The sequence below is a fragment of the Sminthopsis crassicaudata genome, chromosome 1, assembly GCF_048593235.1.
Source record: "Sminthopsis crassicaudata isolate SCR6 chromosome 1, ASM4859323v1, whole genome shotgun sequence".
Classification (NCBI taxonomy): domain Eukaryota; kingdom Metazoa; phylum Chordata; class Mammalia; order Dasyuromorphia; family Dasyuridae; genus Sminthopsis; species Sminthopsis crassicaudata.
In genome coordinates this window covers 673,363,575-673,383,507 of record NC_133617.1, presented here as the reverse complement: position 1 = coordinate 673,383,507, position 19,933 = coordinate 673,363,575, and the positions used below count along the sequence as shown (strand labels likewise).

Sequence of the window (19,933 nt, the reverse complement as noted above, 5' to 3'; positions counted from 1 at the left end):
TAACAAGCAGGGATTCACTGAGCTCTCATTACGGGCAAGGATCAGATAAGAAGCCCACGGTGCTGGAGTTCTTGCCCAGAAGGCACTTACTTTCTGTTAGAAGATAACAGCTTGTAAACAGGCACTTGTGAGCAGACTTGAGGAGAGTCGCCAGTGACCAGAGGGCATGGGAAAGGCTTTCCTGAAGAAGGGCCCAGAAAGGCTGGGGAGACCGTACTTTTGCTCTGAGGCAGAGATGGAATGCCAGGACCTAGGGCCAGAGAGTGGGCCACAGAGGCCAGGAAGGAGCAGAGATGAGAAAGAAGAGGGCTGGTGAGTGAGGCCGGGGTTGGGGGCTGGGCGCTATGTGCTGCACCATGGCTGGGTCATCCTGGCTGCTGGGTTCTTGGGGATCTTTTGGGGATCCTTCCAGACAGCTGACTGCTCCCAGCATGCCCCAGGGGATTCCTAGGCCCAAACCCTCTTGCAGGAGGCCATTCCTGTCCCCTTCCCTTAGCTCCTTCAGTCCAAGGCCAGGACTCCTCCTTCCAGCTCTTCCTCAAGTCTTCTTTCTCCTTTTCCCTTTTCTCTACCCCCCCAGATGGTTCCATTAGATTAAGAAGGCGCACAGAGGCCCAGAGAGAGGCGCAGGCTGTGCGGCAGAGCTCAGGGAGCAGCAGAGGGACTGGGGCCTCCTCAGGCCTCTCCTTTCCCCATTTCCACAGTAAGGGATGGAGAATCAAGACAGGGAGAAGTAGGGGTGGCCCTGCCTCCCCTTCTCAAAGAGCAAAGGCAAATACTCAAGGGCCTTTGACTTCAGTTCCTTCATGTTGGTTCCTGGATCTGAGGGTCCTCCCTCCAGGCTCAGCAAGTGTTCCCTGGGACCAGAAGCTAACAAAAACCATGTCCCGAGGAGCCAAAAGAGAGGCCGGATGCCAGAAAGCCCCCCCCCAAGATGGCGGCTGGTCCTGGTCAGGGGGAACTCCCTGCCTCCCTGAGATATCCTGTGTGCATCCACAGACCTGGGAGCTTCCTGCTGGCTGTCTCCAGCCCTGACTTGCGGATCAAGACTACACAGATCTCATGGACTTTTCCATCTTCAATGCGCCTGGGGCTCCCTGGGGAGGGAGTTTTCAAAGAAGTGACATCACTACCTAGAATACCTAAAAAGTCTTGAGAGCTGGGAAATGTGGCAGAAGTATCTAAAAACCAGACACTGGAATGGCCTTGGACACACTTCCATTCCCATGGCATTTTCACAAAAGGCCCGCACTCTCCCAGCTGGCCCTTCACATACACAGTGCCCAGCATGGCAGAGACAAAGGGCCTGTGCCATAGGTGACCTGTGGGCACATCACAGGGTCAGGGCAGGGGGAAAGCCCCCTTCTGCCACCGGCCCCAGCTCCCCAGCAAGGGCTTCTTAGAGAACAGAGAATGGAGAAAAACACAGACAGATCCCTTCTGCCCAGCTCCCAGAGATGACTCGTCATGGGAACTTACATTTGGGCCTCCAGGTACCAGCCAAAGGGAGAGGGGTCTGCCAGGAGGATTTTGCGACATACCAGGTGGGCCACCCTCCTTGGTCTCCCCGGGCACCCTGCCATCCCTCTCCTGGCCATTTACAAAGGGACGGCCGAGAGTGCTCAGAGCTTGTTTTCTTGAGGCCAGGAGCCTGGCACGCACACTGGCACCTCTGGGTTTTCACAAGAGGGGGCCCAACACCAACAGTTACCTTCTCCCCCCCTCACATTCTGGAAGATATTTCAAACCGCTTTTTGTTCAACAACCATCGCTAACCTCAGAGGTTCTGCCTCGCGCCCACGAGACTGGCAGGGACGGCAGAAAAGGAAGATGATAATGTCGGGAGGCCCTGGGGCCACACCAATATTCGTATGCATAGCGGTAATCAGTGCAGGCATCTGGAAAGCACCTGGGAGTTGTGCCCCCATCTCCTGAGCCAACTATTCTAGCACTCTATACTCTGGGCACCTGGGTGTGCCGGGGAAGCCGGGAGGACACACGTTCACATCCGGCCTCAGACACTTGCCAGTGGTGTGACCCTAGACAAGTCACTTCGCCCTGTTTGCCTCCGTTTCTAGAAGTGAGGTGAGCTGGAGAAGGAGATGGCAAACTGTGCCAGTGTCTTTGCCAAGACAAGATTGAAAGGACTTGACAACAGAGGTAAAAGAAAGAAGGTCCCACAAAGACAGAGCCTGTTTACAGTAGCCCTTTTCATGAAGAGGCCCCAGTTCCTGAGGAACGCCTGGACAAACTGTGGAGGACAGAGCCTGCAGAGTTAATGAGGAACGAACCTCCCTCCCTCCCCGTATGCTAGGAAGACCCTGCTTGAGGTGAGTAAGACCTCATCTGTCCTGCTGACTGGATGGCGGGGCCATGGATGCCAAACTTCCCCTGAAGGGAAAATTCTGGCTCAGATGTTGCCTCATTTCTCAACTGGTGTCATCACTTGGGATTTCTGTGACTTCTTCAGCAAGTCTGCTCAAGTCCTTCTATGCCCTGACTCCTGCCACCCATAAATGCCACCCTCAGCTCTTGGCACTCAATAAATACTGGCTACTGAGTGTCAGAATATGATTGTCATAATAAATGACAAAGGGAACCACTTCAGACTTTGCTATGGACTGATGCAGAGTGAAAACCAGGAAAAGAGTTTATACAATGACAGTCATACAGAGAAAAACATCTTCAAAAGATTCTATTATTCTGATCACTGCAATACTAAACCACTGATGATGAAATCTCCCATCCTCCTGCAAGAAAGAATGCATCTAAAAATGCAGGTTTGGGGAGATGGCCAAAGAGAATCTGTGAGGCTGGACTATGCATGATTGTTGTGGGGGAGGGGTCCTATTTTTTAGCTTGCTTTGAATTGTCCCCTGAGGAGGACCAGTGAGAAGGAGAAATAATAAAAGCATGTAAAAATAACTTAAAAAAAAAACCCATTGGTTTTTTAGATTGGGGAAACCTTAACAGCCTTGCCCCTACTTCATTTTCCATTCACACTTTGTCCCGGCTCTCCCTCCAATAGCTCCAATGACCTGTCTTCTGAAGAGCCTGGCCTCTTGAGTCCACTAGGTTGGTCCAGCTCTGGTCCTTCTCTTGGTGACTATACCCAGAGGCCATTGGGGTTCTTGCTAATTGAACCCCAGGAATCACATCGTGCAGATCACAGAAAGAACAAGAGAGGGAAGACAGGGAGCAGCTGTCTATTCCTCTGCCAACTTCAGAGTAGCTGGAGCTTCCCAGTCAGAGGATGGCCCCCCACAGATTCTGGCTTCTGGCTTCTGGCTGGGTTAGTGGGAGAGGAGGAGAGGACTTTAAAGGCTGCCTTCTGCTGAGGAAAACTGTTTGATGGGGCCCCCTTGTTAATCAGATAATGGTCCGGGGGTCTGGAGAGACAGGGAGCTGATGGCGGCCCAAATCATGATGGATGCTAAGGAACAAAATGACACTTTTGCCAATGAGACCCTTGGCTGACACTTAGTGGGACTGAGCATTGGATAGCTCTAAGGTTCCAACCGGACAGGGTTCATTCAGCACTCCCAACCCCCACCCCAGGTTGCCGTCATTATGTCCGGTCAGTTCAGTCACAACTGACTCTTAGTGACCTGTTTAGGGTTTTCCTGGCAGACACTGAAGTGGTTTACTCTTTCCCTTTCCAGCTCACTTTATAAATGAGGAAACTGAAGCAAACAGGGTGAAGGGACTTGCCTAGAGTCCCCCCAAGAGGAAGCATCCAAGGCTGGATTTGAACTCGGGAATCCGCCTTCCTGACTCCGGGGCAACTTCCCCACCCCCTCCACAGCAGTCCCAGCAGCAGCTGGAGGACAGGGCAGAAGCCTAGATGGCAGCCCCAGTCTCTCAGCCTGCTCCCAGCCTGCCCCTCTGTGCTTCCTGTTTCAAGCCTGCCACAAGGCCAGACAGAGGAAGGCAGCCTACCTTGATATACGCGTCCAGGGCGGGATGGACCCTGTGCACAGCCAAATGGATGGACAGCGCTGTGGTGTAGGGGAAGACGGCAGTCACGACGTGGCTGGGAGCTGGGAAGGAGAAGATCTTAAATCCAAACTTCTGGTAAAGGCGGATGAGCTCGGGGGATGGCGACTCTTCCCCCTCGCTCAGGATGCTACCCACAGCGTAGCGGCACTTCTCCGGAGGAACCTGCAAGGAGAAAGCAGGGTTTCAGGTGCTTTGCTCACAGACAGTGAGGCCAAGGTACCCAGCAAAGAGAACAGAATCAAGCCTCACGCTGCACTAACAACAGCCGGCCTCAAAGCTGCGCTTCACCCCCCATCTTCCACTGCAGCCTCCAACGCAGAGGAGCGGTTCAGAGGAAGGAAAGCAGCATCTGTTTGTTGTGTGCGGCTTTGTGCCAAGGACAGTGCTGGGCCTTTTACAAGTATTTTCTCACTTGGTCCTCACAAGAACTTGGAGGTAGCTGCGATTACTTCCATTTGACAGCTGAGTAAACTGAGGCAACAAGAAGTTTAGCCAAGCGTCCCTGACTCCAGGGCTCTGCCGACCAGCTGCCTCCAGACCTAGTTTGCAGAGGACACTGGTTTCCCATTGTCAGTCAGGAGACACCTGCTTCCCCAGCCTGGACACATGCAACACTAGGAGTCGGATCAGAGATGGCCCAAAAGAGGAGGAGGGAGGGAAGGGCGCCCTGGGAAGCAGCCCCTCCTGCCCAAGTCCCAAGTCTCGGAGGGCCGAGGCTCTGCCGCCATCCAAAGCCAACCGGCCGGCCTGCAGATGGGGTAAGAAGCTGGAGCCAACAACCCAGAGAAAGATTCCCTCCCTGCCCCCAGCCTCCCCCCCACTCTAAGGAGTTCAGAAAGCTTTGCGTAGAGCCAGTGGCTCAGACCCCGAGTCTGACAGGAAGGAGAACCTGAGGAGACAATGGCTCAGAGACATTGAAGGAAGGTACCAGACAGGGACACTGACAGACTCATGGAGGCGGACGACAAGGCTCAGAACAAAGCCATCTCTTCAGATGAAGGTTATCAGCTTAAAGGTTGAGAACTCAAAGGTCTTTCTTCAGTCCCTAGCAGTTTCCTCTGGGAGCACACTACCCCAGCAATCTCCAGCCCTTCCCATTGGGGTCTCCAGGATCCTCATGTTTTTTCTCCTCTCATGTCCCCAGCTTCAAGCTCGCTTGCAACCTTTCTGATGGGAGCCCCATGCAGACAGTGTGACTCAGTCCCATTGTCCTTTCTCGTAGTCAATCCCTGTTCCATCCCTTCCTGGATAAGGCAGACAGCATCCTCCCCCCCCCCCCCCACCGGCTTTCCATTTTCTGATTCACCTTCTGCCTCCTCAGCTTCTCTGAGATCATCTGGGGGCTAAGCCCACGAGCCTTCCCAGCCCTGCTTTAGGGATTCCTCGTCCCTATTTTGCACCTGACAGGACTTTGGAATGGGGCTCTCCTCTAACATTCCTAATAGGTCAAAACCTAATAGTTTCCCCCCCCAGACTTCCCATGTTCCCATGACACAAAACTGTCTGCAATCCTCCTCAACTACTCCAGCAGGCTCCCGTTCTGGGGGGGCTACTCCGCATCCCCTCCCAGCTCCATTCTCCACTTCCTGTCCCTTGTCATCATGGCAGCTCAGACTCCTAACCGCCTGGGGCAGGGAAGCTCCAGCCCTCACTCCTTCCTCTGGAAAGCCCAGGTTTTTCTGTAGCTTGCCTCCATAAGCCTCTCCCAGATGGCCTGGAATGGAGCCATCTATGCCCTAAATCACCGTCCCACACCCAGCATCCCTCAGCTCTGGTCTGAGCCCTAGCTTGTACCCACTCTACCCCAGTGTCCCTCTTTTCTCCCACAGCGCCCACCCGCGCCTCTATTTCTGGGGCCCCAGCCCTCCAGGAAGCCTCTGGACTCGATAAGCTTGGTTCTGAGCCCTGCCATATGCCTGCAGCCACCTCGACCCCCTCAGTCCATGTTTTCTCTCCCAGAGTGACGCCAGACCAGGCCATATCACCCAGGGGACGGACTGGATGATTCGGCTGGCTCGGATGCCCCAGAGGGCCGTGCAGTCAGAGCTGCGGGCACTAGAGGGAGCATCGGCTCCTTCCCAGTCACCTTCAGCCAGAATAACCACAAAGCCTTCTGCTAACCTGGTGCAGACCTCTAGGCCTCAGAGGCCCAGAACAAATGCCTCCATTCAGAGGCTCTGAGCCATGCTTGCCCAGGCTCAAATGGGCTGCGAGACTATCCCAGGCTGAGAAGTAGGGCTCTCTGGAGATCCTCCCCCTGGGCACTCCTGAAGCTGCTCTTCCATCTATTAATCAATAAACGTTTATTATGAATTACACTGGCTGGCACTCAGCGGAGCGCTGCCCTAGAGGGACAAAGCCCAGGCTTAGCAGATGCTAAGGTAGGGGTACGGGGGTGCACAGGCAGGATGCCTGGCACCCCAGCAAGCCCCAGGACAGGCTGGCCCATCCTTCCTAGGCACCTCGGCTTCTCAGAGAAGGCCACATCAGGGATATTACAAGGGCCAAATTTGTTTCCCAACTGCGTCCTCCAGGAATCTTGGACAAATGCTGAGCCCATTTCCTTGAGGGCCAGGAGCAGACTGAGCCTAGCAAAATGGCCTCCTAGGAACATTCCCTCAAGCAAAGGAAAAGTCAAGGAGCTCAAACTATAGTCCATCAGAGTCTTTTTTGCTCCAGGCTCTGACTTTATTTTGGCACCAAGGGGACAGATCAGCTGGTTTCCTCCTATGACAAGCTTCCCCCTTGCCCCAGCCTGAGCACAGACACACCTGGAGGTCTGCTATGGCCCAGGAGCATTAAGCCTTTTCCCCAGGAGAAGGCCCAGGCAGGAGGAGGGGCGCCCCTCAAGCAGAGGCACTGCTGACTGTTTGCACAGCTGGGCAGCTCCTTGGCCAAGCTGGAATCAGAGAAAGGGCATTCGGGGCCTCAGGACCTCGGGTTTGCCAAAGCTGCCTGAGAGCATTTGCTTGAATTCCCACCAGAATTAGAGGGGAGCTCCAAAAACCCAGCCACTACCTCAGGAGGGGGTGACAATTCACTCCCCCAGAGCACCCCTTGTCTTCCCAACAATTCTGGGCCAAAGCGTCCCTTTCTGGCCACAGCCAGAAATGGAGGCCGCAGGGCCCTGCCCAAGGGGAGGCCTCCTCCTGGGTCCCATCTATCTATCTGGAGAAGACACAAGAGACCTCTGACCCCACAAGACAGTCTGAGGGATGATGAAATTGAAACTATTTCCACTCATATGAAAGTGTTTCAAATCACTATTGATCAGAGAAATGCAAATTAAGACAACTCTGAGATACACCAGTCAGATTGGCTAAGATGACAGGAACAAATAATGATGAATGTTGGAGGGGCTGTGGGAAAACTGGGACACTGATGCATTGTTGGTGGAGTTGTGAAAGAATCCAGCCATTCTGGAGAGCAATCTGGAATTATGCCCAAAAAGTTGTCAAACTGTGCATACCCTTTGATCCAGCAGCGCTACTACTGGGCTTATATCCCAAGGAAATACTGAGAAGCGGAAAGGGACCTGTATGTGCCAAAATGTTTGTGGCAGCTCTTTTCATAGTGGCTAGAAACTGGAAAATGAATGGATGTTCATCAATTGGAGAATGGTTGGGTAAATTATGGTATATGAAGGTTATGGAATATTATTGCTCTGTAAGAAATGACCAGCAGGAGGAATACAGAGAGGCTTGGAGAGACTTAAATCAACTGATGCTGAGTGAAATGAGCAGAACCAGAAGATCATTATACACTTCAACAACAATACTGTATGAGGATCAATTCTGATGGAAGTGGAAATCTTCAACATAGAGAAGAGCTAATCCAATTCCAATTGATCAATGATGGACAGAATCAGCTACATCCAGAAAAGGAACATTGGGAAATGAGTGTAAACTGTTTGTACTTTTGTTTTTCTTCCCAGGTTATTTTTACCTTTCGAATCCAATTCTTCCTTTGCAACAACAACAACAAAATTTGGTTCTGCACATATATATTGTACCTAGGATATACTATAACATATTTAATATGTATGGGAATGCCTGCCATCTGGGGGAGGGGGTGGAGGGAAGGAGGGAAAAATTCAGAACAGAAGGGAGTACAAGGGATAATGTAAAAAATTACCTATGCATATGTACTGTCAAAGAAAATGTTATAATTATAAAATTAATTAAAAAAAAAAAAAAAAAAAAAAAAGACAGTCTGAAGAGATTAACTCCAGGAAGTGCCTCAGCAGGAACAGACCTGCTTGTGGTTTCCTCCAGAGGGAAGACATTCTCTTCCCTCCCTGCCCCACCCCCACGGACTTAGCAACTTGGTCCTACCTACCTTCCCAAACTGGGAAAATGGCTGAGCAGGCTCACCTAGGAGGAACAGACACTTTGTCACCTGCCTAAAACCCCATCCAGCTGTCTCCTCTCCTCTTCTTTGAAGTAGTGGGCCACCTGGCAACTGCCCCTCAGCACAGGCCAATCACAACTTTATCACTAACCTTCGGGGAGGAATGCCCCTGGGGGGGGGTTTAGGATTTCTGGGCTAAGAAATTCCCCTCGGAATCCAGAGCACTGACCCTTAAGCACAGAAACCACTTTTTCCTTCTCTTTTTTCTATTCATTCATTGATTCTTGGAAAGGAGGTCAGGGCAGCAGAACCCCTACCAGAGAGGAAGGGGGGTGAGTTCAGACGTGAGGATTGGCTTTACTCCTAGAGAAAGGAAACCGAGGGAGGGCTCATCCCCAGCTTTCTTAAAGGGCCTCATGTCCACTGACCCCTAGATTCCTGTCTAGTTCTACCCTTGATGATAATAATTTCAAGGTTCTCCCAAAAGGTCAGGCCAGTGGTTAAGAGGCCTTCTGCCCAGGGAAGGACCCAGTGTCCTATTGGTTTGACACGTTAGTCAAGTTCCAAGAGGTCTGGGAATCCAAGGGCGCTAAAAGCCTCAATAGTTCTTAGGATCCAAGCATGTCTCACCAGATGTTATTTATTCCACAGCTGTCTGGTCCTGACTCCCTGACCTCTGACCTCCTTCCTTTTCTCTTTCCCTATCACAGTCAAGGCCCAGCCTAGGGAGATTCCCCCAAGAAGCAGGGCAGAGGGGAAGCAGGCTGGAGGCAGGTGCCCAACCCCTCAATGAAGGAGCCCTGATTAAGTGATACAGGCAATCCCTGCCCTCAAGGGGGTTACAATCTAATGGGATAGATGGCGCACCAACAATCATACACACAAGATGTTGTTGTCAAGTCATGTCCGACTCTCCGTGACCCTACTGGGGGCTTCCCTGGCAAAAACACTGCAGTGGCTGCCATTGCTTTCTCCAGCTCATTTTACAGAGCAGACTCCAGGGGGAAGTGACATGGCCAGGGCCACACAGGGAGGGACTCAGGAAGAGACTGCCCAAGAGGTATATAAGATAATGGGGGGGGGGTCTTGGAGGGAAGGCACTCCCATTAGGGACTTCTTGCAGAAGGAAGCCAGGAGAGGAAGATGAAGAGGCAGAGGATTTCAGGTATGGGGAAAGCTGGTGACACTGCTGAAGAGCCAGAAAATGGGGGGCCAAGGAAAAGCCTCTTGGATCTCAAAGCTGGGGATTCTGGGGAATGAGGGACTGGCAAGGCAAGAAGGGGCCAGATTAAAAAGGGTTCTGAATGCCAAGCAGAGGGTGTGTATTTGCTCCTCAGGGTGACAGGAAGTGGCAGGAGTTTGCTGAATCCTGGGGGATGATGGGTAGACCTGTACTTTAGGAAGGTCTACGGGACATGTGGGTGGGGGGACCTCTCAATAGGCTACTGTGGTAGCCCAGGTCAACAACTCAATAAACAGCTATGAAATCTTTCCCCTGTCCAAGGTACGAGGCAGCTGGGCTGCGACACCAGTCATTCTGGAAATGACTTCACAGGTCATTCAGCAAAGGACATCATCCCAAAGGATGGAGCTGGCCTGGGTATCAGACAGGTGCTGGGTGCTCTACTGCCTGAGCACAGAGCCTACGCTGACAGTGACGTGTGCTGTGAAAGAGGAGCAGAACAAGAATTCCAACTCTGCTACCTACCACCCGGATGAGCCTGAATCACACTTAAACCACTGAGTCTAAATCTCAATAAAATGTAATTGGATAAACCTTATTCTGCACAGCGAAAACAACACCTGGAATACCTACTTCCACGGTACGTCAGTGTGAAAGCACTAAGTGCCTGCGGACTATTACCACCCCTTTATTTCAAAGTCAGGGAATACAAAGTTTTGCTATAACAAATCCCCTTCTCTTCTCTTTTCTTCCCTCCCCAAAACTGTACCTCTGGGTCTCTGGAAGGATCATGGGGATGTTCTCAGCATCTCCAGGAAATAAGAGGCTACCTCCAGGTAAAGGAAGAGGAGGGGTCAGAGCTCTGGATTATGAAACACTAGCTCAGCTACTCAAGGCTCTTTCATTCTTCTGAAGGAAAATGGGCACAAAGGGACAGACCAGCTCCCCGAGAGCGTCAGTTAGCAGAAGGGCATGCGTGCTTCTCCCCTGTGGCACTGAAAACACCCACAATCCATGCTCAGGGAAGGGTCAGCTACAGAGCAGAGTGCCCTCACTGCGCTGGGGGGAGAGAGCCCGGAGGGGGAGTTCAGCTTGCTTCAGGAAACCCAATTTGAGGCCTAAGGAGGGCAGCGTTGGTCCCCTCTTAGTGATGATACCACCCTGGACAGCTTCCCCACAGAGGGGGAGGAAGCCAGCAGAAGCAGGAAGCTGGTGGGTGGCCCAGAGGGGGGGGGGTCAGGGCCCAGGTGGCAGGCCTGTAAATAGCCAGGAGAGCCAAATCCCGCCTCTGGCCCACAAGGTAAGGTGAGCCGAGCTAGGTCTCACCAGACCTTACCTGCCTCAACCGGCAGCGCTCCTCCACTCCAGGAAGGTTGCACAAGGCCCAGATGGGCACTTAGCAGCCCCTGGGTCCCTTCAGCCCCAGGCTCAGGCTTATGGGATGGAATGGAGGGGGTGGGTAGAGACAGGTGTGTGGAAGAAAGGGAAGGAAGGGGGTAGAGAGAATTCTGTCCTAGTTGGAGGCCAGAGCCCTGGGTCTTATCTCACTTAGCAGGCTAGCCTTAGGGATTTTGCTTTGTTGTTGGGCCTAGAGTAGGGAGAACCTGAGTTCAAATCTAGTCTCAAACACTTATTAGCTGCATGTCATGTAAACTGTCTGCCTCAGTTCCCCCATCTGCAAAATGGGGGCAGTAATTGCAATTGTGAAGATAGAATGAAATATTATCCACAAAATGCTCAGCATAGTGCCTCGCACATAGTAGGCACTTAATAAATGTGTGTTCCCATAAAGGTTTGCAAGGGTGAATGGTGAAAATTATCCATGCACATATATTGAAAATAAAAAGCTTTAAATAAATCCTAAATCAATTAAATAAATAAATACATAAATGTGTGTGTTCCCTTCCCTCTGGGGATGGTAGCCCCTGGTTTTCAACTGGTTTTAGCTTGGCCCTCCTCCGCTTTTCCAGGCAGTAGCTCTCCCTCCTCTGAAGCCATTTAGAAGAGGCTTGGCTGGCAAACCACAATGTCTGAGGGCTCAGGGAAAGATGGCCAAGGAGATTTAGGGCACTACTCTGACTCTCCCTGGTGCCCTCAGGGACCCAGCCCACCCCTCCTTCAGCCAGAGAGCAGGTCACTTGGGGGAAGGGAGATGGGGAGGCCCGAGTCCTGGAGGAGAGTGGAGAGCAAGGTGACTCTAAGAACTCATGCTCCACCAAGTCCCCGTCACACACATGCCTGAGCGAGAGCCAGCTTCACCCAGGGCAATGTGGCTGAGTGCAAGAAGTTTTCCTACCCACAGGCAAATAAAGCTTTGTGCTAAACACACACACACACACACACACACACACACACACACACACACCAAAAACAAAAACAAAAAAGGAGAAGGCCGGGACACAGCCCTCACCTGCCACATCCCACTGCTATTTAAGAGAATCACACAGCCACTTAGGGCCTCAGTTTCCCTTTCCCTCCCCTCAGGCCCCAAGGCAGCAAGGCCAGTGATTAAGGCTGTAGAGCCTCCCCTACCACATGAAAGGGCTGGTCGTGCCCGCCTTCCAGTGCCACCTGTAAATGGGAGGGAGAGGGAAAGAGGTGGGCGGAGTCTGTGGGAACCTGAGAGGGAGGAGCCTAGGCCAGCAGCCCTGATTCTAATGTAGAAGGGCACGGGGCCCAGGCGTCTCTCAGTCCCTCAAGGAATAGTGCAGTCTGGCCACCTGCCTACCCCAACCAGTGTACACCGGGCTAGCCCACTCTGCTGAGACAGCCTCAGGCCCAAGGGGGGAGAGACAGACAGAGGGACAGAGGCAGAATGAGACAGAGCGAGACAGACAGAGGGACAGGTGGAGAAAATAAGAAACAGACAGAGACAGAGGCCAACGTCTAACAAAAAGGACGGGCTTGTTAAGAGTCTAGTTCAGGGGTTCTTAACCGGAGGTTCACAGACTGCCTAGGGAGATTTCAGGAGGTTCCAGAACTTAAATGAGAAAAAAAAAATTTACACCTTTACTCTCATTAACTTCTAAAACCAAACTTGAGAATTCCCTTCACTATCCACCAACATTATTCTGAGAGGGGCCACATCCTTGGATGGAAGTCTGCTCTGATCCAGATGGAGCTCTGGGACCCAGTCACGTCACCCTCGTGGCCGCTACCTAGAAGGGGGCTGGTCCTCGCCAGAGAAGCTAGCCTTCATTCTGTGACCACTTCTGAGGGGCAGAGTGAGGCAGGTTACAGCTGGAGGCTCTTGTGAAGCCATATTTCCCCATTTCCAAGGCTGCAGATCCTCACCAAGGGAGCAGGGAGGATGATTGCCGGCAGTCCCGCCTCTTGGAGTAAGTAGGGTGAGGGGTGGATACTGAACGCTCTGGACTATGCCAGAGGTCGGCTCCTGACACTCCCGGCAGGAAGGGGTCCTGAGGAGAGGGTCTCTGGCGCTGAGGTCACCTGAAGGGTAGGTGCCACAGGGTCATCAAGGCTTGGCTGACTCACAAGAAGGATTCAGATGCCTTCTGGGACAGGAAGGGCTGGGATCACAGAAAATTTCATCTGTCTCCAACTGAAACCTGGCCAGTGGGATTCTGTTTTATTTCATTTGTTTGGGGAGCTCAGGCAAGGGGAAAGGAGAGTGGCTTAATATATTTCTCTTTTTTCTTTCTATACATGGGGATGGACAGAAGCCAGAGCCAGAGAAGCAGACCCAGGCATGCCTTGTTTAGGTTTTTGGGGGCCTAGGAGGAAGGGCCAGGAAAAGAAAGACAAGAGAGGAGTCCGACTTCTCTGCCCTAAGCTAAAGAACTGGGTCACAAGGCCTTGTGTGGCCACTCAGAGTCCTGTGAGGGCTGGTGCCCAAGCAAAAAAAGAAGTCTCCTCCTGCCCTTAGCACCATCTGTCTTGGCTGCTTTCATGGTGTCTGAGGCGTGGTGAGGTCATGATGTCTGGGCCACAGGACCCCACACGACCACTGCTGGGTCTGTCTGTAACCTCAGTTCTTGCTGGGGCCTTTTCCTTCTCAGCGCTGCCATGTGGAGTTTCAGGCTGACAGACTTGTGGGCTAATAACAGGTGGCCCCTTCCCCTCTGCCCCTTCTGCTTTGGCCAAGGTGGCTCTTTTTAAGGTTCAAGTTGCCTTGGGCCAGGGCCTGACCCGGGCAGGGTGAATGGGAGCCCAGCAGCGTAGGTGGCCATTGGTAAGGAAGATTGCCCAACTCTCCCTCCCCAGAAGGTGGGCGGAGGAGGGGGGTCCCTGGCACCCGGGAATTTCCCATTGATCTCCGGACAAGAGCAGTCTGGCCCGGGCACAAAGGCAAAGCTCGGGAGTATAGCAGATGGAACCACCACCGCCTGCCAAGTCCTTGCCACCCATCAGAGGTGGAAACCTGAGCCGGGAATTCCAAATCCTAGGCTCGGAGCCAACTCTGGGTGTGGGGAAAGAGTAGCCTGAGACGGGCTTGGGGAGCCCTGCCTGCTGAACTGAAAGCTTCGAGATGCCAGCACACCAGGCTGTGGGCTGCACCTCCCCATGCCACCAAGGCCACGTTGGAGGGCCCTGACTCACTCCCCAGGAGTCCAAGCCAGCCAGACGCCTACAGAGGGCCAGGTGGCCTGCTGGCCGGCCCCAGGGCAGCGATGTTGCTCAGCCAGTCAAGCATCCTGGGTAGCAAGGGCGGCGTGGTTCATCCCACTACCCAGCCAGGTCCAAGACGACAGGTGAGGGGGCACAAGAAAGGCTATGCTAAAGCACACATCAGGGGTAAAGAGAAGGAGGGCATCCAGAATGGGAGGATTCTGATACCCACCTAGTGGGAAAGGCTGGCACTTTTCAAGCTCCTATTCCCAGCCCCCACCAGCTAGTTCCTATGTCCAAAGGACTTAGCTCAGAAAAGGGAAGAAGGTACAAAACGAAGGAAGCAGAAACATACAAATCCCAGCCTTACCCCCAGCGGGGTACATAGCTGGGACAGGGCAATGGAGAGAGCCAGGAGGGTATGGGTGTGAGAAGGAGTTGTGGAGGTACCAGAAGTGGGTATGAGCCAGCTCTTGGAGGCGGCAGGAGGACTGCTCATGGAAGGCCTAGGCCAGGACACAATCTCAAACCCATAAGGAAGCCTCGCAGAAAGCCCAACACTCAGGCAGGCCCTCAAAGCAGTGCTGGCAGAACCAAATCCTGGGTTCAGGAAGAAGCAGGAGACCCCCCCTCCCAGCAGCTCCCCCAGCTCAGGCTTACCGTAAGGGGGTTGTCATAGTAGACCCCAATGGAACTCAAACGTGGAGAGATGCTGCAGCTCTCCGTGAACAAGCGGCCCGACTCCTTGTAGGGACCCACATGGAACTTGTAGGCCAGGGTGATGTTCCGGATCGGGGGAGAGCCCGCACTCACTACGACATCTTCCAGAAGCCCAGAGTACACAGCAAAACCCAACAGGGTCAGCAGCAGGGTCAGCACCAGGGCCGCAATCAGGCCCAGGAGCAGGAACTCCGACATGGCTTCTGGGCCCTCCGCTCCCGAGAGATGCTGTAGAAGAAGAAAGGGCCAAAGGACGTGAGGGAGGTGAGTGATGGCAGTCCCCTGCCTCCAGTCCAGGCAGCTGTGGCCTCCCTGACTCTGGAGGCCTCAGTCCTTGGGCCCGCCACAAGAAGCTATGAGCCAGGAGGAGGAGGAGGGGCCAGGACTGTTTACTGCTGGCAAGATGACCCAGAAGGTAGCAACAAAGGGTGACAGAAGCCACAAGCCTCCTTATTTCTTAATCACAATCACTGAGGCTCTGAAGGCCAGAGTGTCATCACATCATCCTCAACTTGAATCACAAGGAAGGCAGTAGGACTGGCTTCAGGGAGGGAAACCTAACACCCAGTCAAGTGACAACAGTGCCCAGAGTGATGGTGGAGCCCAGAGGGAACCGGCCTCTGTGCCCTTGCCACAGGCAGGCCGGCCAGCAAAAAGGAGACCTGGCTGTCATGACCTTCGGCTGTGGGAAAGTCTCCCCACCTCCCATCAAGAAGGGGGTGGGAGAGGATGGACTCTCAGCTCTCAAAAGACTATGACTCTCAAGTCCCCCTTCCTAGTCCTGTGGTCAGAAACACCTGGGGCTGCTGCAGTCAGAAGAGGACCTAGAGAAAGGAGGCAAAGACCCAGATACCTATTAATAACAAGGATGCTGGGAGACACAACACCCCAGAGAAAAAGCTTTCTGCAGCTCTAATTATGATGATGATACTTTACTTCTCTGCAGCTCAACTTTCCAGCACTCTCAGCTCTAGAAAAGAGCCACAAACCAGGCAAAAAGAGAGTCTACTCGATACCCTATTTCCTTTAATTTTACATGGGTCAAATAAGCTTCACCCTCTGTTTTTTGAGCCCACGATAAATTAGAAAGCAAGAAATCAGAAGGTGGCTGCAGCAAACAAACGTACTGAGAGAAGTAATAACTTGTCAGTGGATGATGCCGAAAAATAAAAAACTTATAAGTTAACATATTTACTATGTATTGGTCAACCTGCCATCTGGGGGGAGGGAAAAATTGGAACAAAAGGTTTTGCAAGGGTCAATGATGAAAAATTACCCATGCATATGTCTTGTAAGTAAAAAGGTATAATATAAAATGTGGTTTTCTAAATCAATAACCTGCAGGGATCCTTATATACAGTTTTGTTGGTCTATTTCTATGAATCTGATACCACTGGTTTAAGAGGGCAGGATAGTTAAAATTTTTGATCCTGAAAGAAAGTAAAGCTGAAGCCATTTAGAAAACCTGGCTATCAAGGTCTTACTTCTTAGGAACTGTAGAGGTTTCCTGTATAATTAAAGAGAGTAGCACTGGAAAAAACAAACAGGTCTTAGACTGAAGAAGACTTTGAGTCCCACTCTTAATAGTAAGAGTTACTTATGAAACTTACTAGTTGCGTGAATCACCACTATTCTGGCTCAATTTACTCATCTGTAGAACAAAACCAGCGCCCTTGCTCTGCTCTAACACCCACTGCGGAGCGATGGCAAAGTGCTCTAACACGGGCACAGCAAGACACTCAGGGTTACAAGGGAGTTTGGTGACGACCTCATCCTGACTCTTTATTTTCAGGGAATGAGCAAAAAGAAGCCCAGGTTAGTGGGCCAGTCAGGACCCAAAGGTGGCAGGAAGGGTTCTCCCAGCTCCGAATCCAGAACACTTTCTACCCGACTGGAGCTACTGCCAGCAGGGAGGCAACGGTTATCAATCAACAGAAACAAACCCTCAAATATAAACCAAAGGTGGTCTTAGGACACCACCATCTTACTTCGCACAATCACGTGTTTCCATTCAGGTTCTCATGGATCTCAATTTCCTTTGGTTCTTTCAGCCCCTACCCAACTGTGGCTTTGGCGCAGCCTGCTGTTCTCGCTGCCGCCACAAGCCCCGGCTTCCAGAGAGCCCCCGACCTCAGCGACCATGGTGCAAAACCTCAGAGAGCCCCATTTCCGAGGAGTCCCCAGCAGCTTCCTTTTACCTCCAAAGTCCTCTCCAGGTTTCTGTGGGTGGCTAACCTCCGGTCACCACTGATTGGCTCCTCCACACTTCAGGCCCCCTGAAGCCATTGGTTCCTCTCACCCCAACCTCGCTCCAGCCTCCTGGCTCCCCCCCCTTGCAGGCAGCCCCGCACTTCCTGCAGGAGAGAGTGCCAGTGACTGGGGCCATCACGGAGAGAGCTGCACAGCAGGAGAAATCCTCGGTGGCTCCGTGGTTACTCACCCAAAAATCACCAAACACTCAGTCCGTGGTCTCTGGCCCGCCTGGGCCAGCCCCCCCCCCCCCAAATGCAAGGAGGACTACGTGCGCACAAGTCCGGGCCTCGTAGTGCAGGGGCAAACGGGCCCAACGCCTCCGGGGGTTAATGGCTTGAAGCTATTTTGCTACAGGATGACTCCCACCCGCCACGTTTAGCCTTCCGAGGGGTGGGAGGGAAACGGGGCACAATTCAATCAGAGCCCTAACTCTCGAGCACGGTTCGAATCCCACCTGTTTGTCACACAACACACACACACCCACCCACCCCTCTCTCGGACCTCGGGATTTGAGTTCCCTCAGCTCTGAGATGAAGCCCCAGCTCTGCGGGACCCACAGCCCCCGCCTGGCGGTGCTTCCTGCTGTCCCCCCCGCTGTGTTAAGGGCCACACAGGTGGGGAGATCCCCTTTTCTGGCACAGCTCCAGGCACCCCCGTACCCAGAAACAAGCGCCCTCCTGTCCCGGGCTGCTCTTACCGACGAGGGCTGCGGGCCGGCGTCTGCCCACACCAGACGGAAGGCCGGGCCTGCACATGCGAGGCTGCGGCCGCCCTCAAGCAGAGCGCCCCTCCATCCCCCCAGGCCTCGCTGCTACTCCTCCCAGACAGCTGGGCTGCCTCGGGCCGGCGGCGGCTTCCTGGTTCCCCGGGATTCACGTGTGCGGTGACAACAGCAGGCAGGAGAGGGCGTTCCCAGCTCTTAAAGAGCCCCGGCCTCCAGGAGAACTTCCGAGGCCGTCAGAGTTGGGACTCCGCGCCGTCCTGTGCCTGGGGGGACGGGGGCGGCCGGGAGGGACCTTCCCGCGTTAGGGGCTCACTGCCGGCGGCCCGGGACTCCCGGCGGCCCGGGACTCACGTCCCGAGCAAAGCTTTTCCAGTTTCTGGCAGGGGGGACAAGACCGGGAGAGATGGGAAGGGAAAGCGGGCTCCGCGACGGCGAACCCGGGCGCCGGGAGTGCGGGGAGCTCCCTGGGGGTCAGGGCGCCGCCCTGGAGACCCCCCCCCCCCGACCTGGGCCCAGCCGGCGCCTCCAGGATGCGGAGGGCTCCAGAAAACTCTCCCCAGAGCGGGAGGGTGTCAGCAGCGTGGCGGGATTCTCATTGCGGCCCTTTTCTGGGGGGGAGGGGCGCCGAACGCTGCCTGGTGTGAAGCGGCGCCAGTCCAGGCCCGGTCTCCCTGAAACTATTCGCTCCCTGCTTCCCTTATCTCCTAAGTATCTCGGTGGGGAGAGCCCAGCTAGTATCTCCATCATTCCAATGCGCCCCCTTGGGTTGGGGAGGAGCTACAGAGGGGCAGAGTTATATCTGAAAAGTTAATGTAACTTAATTCTCCTACGGAAAGGCGACTTTCTGCCCCCCATCCTATTTCTGGGGACCCTGGAACTTCCTAAAGCAGCAGAAGATCCACAAGTGATCACACCTTGCGAACGTGCAGAGAGACGGGTGAGAGGCTGGCTGGGAGGGGCTTAGCCGGACTGGGATTTCTCCGGGGCCAGGCCTTTCTGGGTGTCCCCGCGCTCTGCGCTAAGTAGGCGCCTAATAAATGCTGACTGACTCCTTGGGGGAGGGAGGGAGGGACGTGTACAGAGCAGAAGCCCCGGAACCAGGGTCAGCATCAGTTTAGTCCCCTTAAACCGAGGCCGCCTGATGCAAATTCAAAAGGCTTGCTCTCGGGACCCCAAAACTGAAAGAAAAAACCCGACCACGAGCGCCCCAAAGGGTGTTTTTGCAGATGGGGAAACTGACTGAGGGCTGCACTCGCGCTAGTCCCAAGGTCACCAGCTCCCCTTCTTGGCTTCGCCCCCCGTGGGGATACCTCTCCAGGCCATTTCTGGGGGGGTCCTGAAGACCCTCTCCCCCATTAGCCGGTAGCCCAAAGTCTCTAAGCAGGACGAGGACACGGGGGGGGGGGGGCTGTCTGTTCTCTTTCCCGGTCTCCAGGCCTCGGGGGTGGGGCTCGGCAGGGGACCCAAGGGCTGAGGTAGTGATACCCCTCCAGCTTAGGGGCTGTCTGAGCGGGGGCGTTGGGTGGGGCCCTACGAATTCGCACGGCTGGCCCATTCTGCGGAAGGGAAAACTGAGGCCCCGTGGCTCGCTCGGGGCGGCCTGGAGAGCGCGGAGGGCGGGAAGCCAGGGGCTAGACTCCCCGCTCGCAGCGCTGCCCCTGATCCCGGCCCCCGACTTCGGCCTGCGCCCTCCCCCCGGCCCGTCCTCGCCTCACCTCGGCTCCCTCCCGGCCCCGCGGTCGTTCGGGGGTCGGCGCGGGCAGATCCCGGGGCTGAGGCAGCCGGAGAGCCGTGCGCGCCCCCGGGGCTGGCGGGCAGGCGGGCGCGTGTCCGGGCCGGCGCGAACGCGCTGGGCGCCCGGAGAGGGGAGGGCGCCCGCGGTCGGGAAGCCGGGCGACGGGGAGGGGCGGTTGGTGGAAACCCGGGAAAGGCAGGGGGGGTCGCCATGGCAACAGCCCTCCCCTCCCCCCGCCAACTCAAGCCGGGCCCCGCCCCTCCCCGCCCAGCGAATGAGGTCGGGGCTATGGCCTCCAGACGGCCCGGGCCGGGGGAGGAGGGGAGCCCTAGCAACATACGCCTGTGCCTACCTCCACCCCGCCCCGAGCCGCGGGGAAGGGACCCGGAGGACGGAGGGG

At 54.4% G+C, this 19,933-nt stretch overlaps 1 protein-coding gene across 2 annotated transcripts in view; it reads right to left on the bottom strand.

Annotated features, from left to right (window-relative positions):
* Nucleotides 1-19,716, bottom strand: part of TEX264 (testis expressed 264, ER-phagy receptor) — a 37,105-nt gene extending 17,389 nt beyond the window's left edge. Inside the window, exons 1-3 of one of the 2 annotated variants that reach the window (XM_074283370.1) lie at nt 19,514-19,716; nt 14,762-15,049; nt 3,940-4,161 (exon numbers count right to left, since the gene is read on the bottom strand). In XM_074283370.1, coding sequence (XP_074139471.1) covers nt 3,940-4,161; nt 14,762-15,019 — 480 coding nt within the window. In that variant the 5' untranslated portion in view covers nt 15,020-15,049; nt 19,514-19,716. Of the gene's footprint in view, nt 1-3,939; nt 4,162-14,761; nt 15,050-17,771; nt 18,479-19,513 lie in introns of those variants that run through there. The other variant, XM_074283369.1, reaches the window with a different exon arrangement.
* Nucleotides 19,717-19,933: the final 217 nt, after the last annotated feature.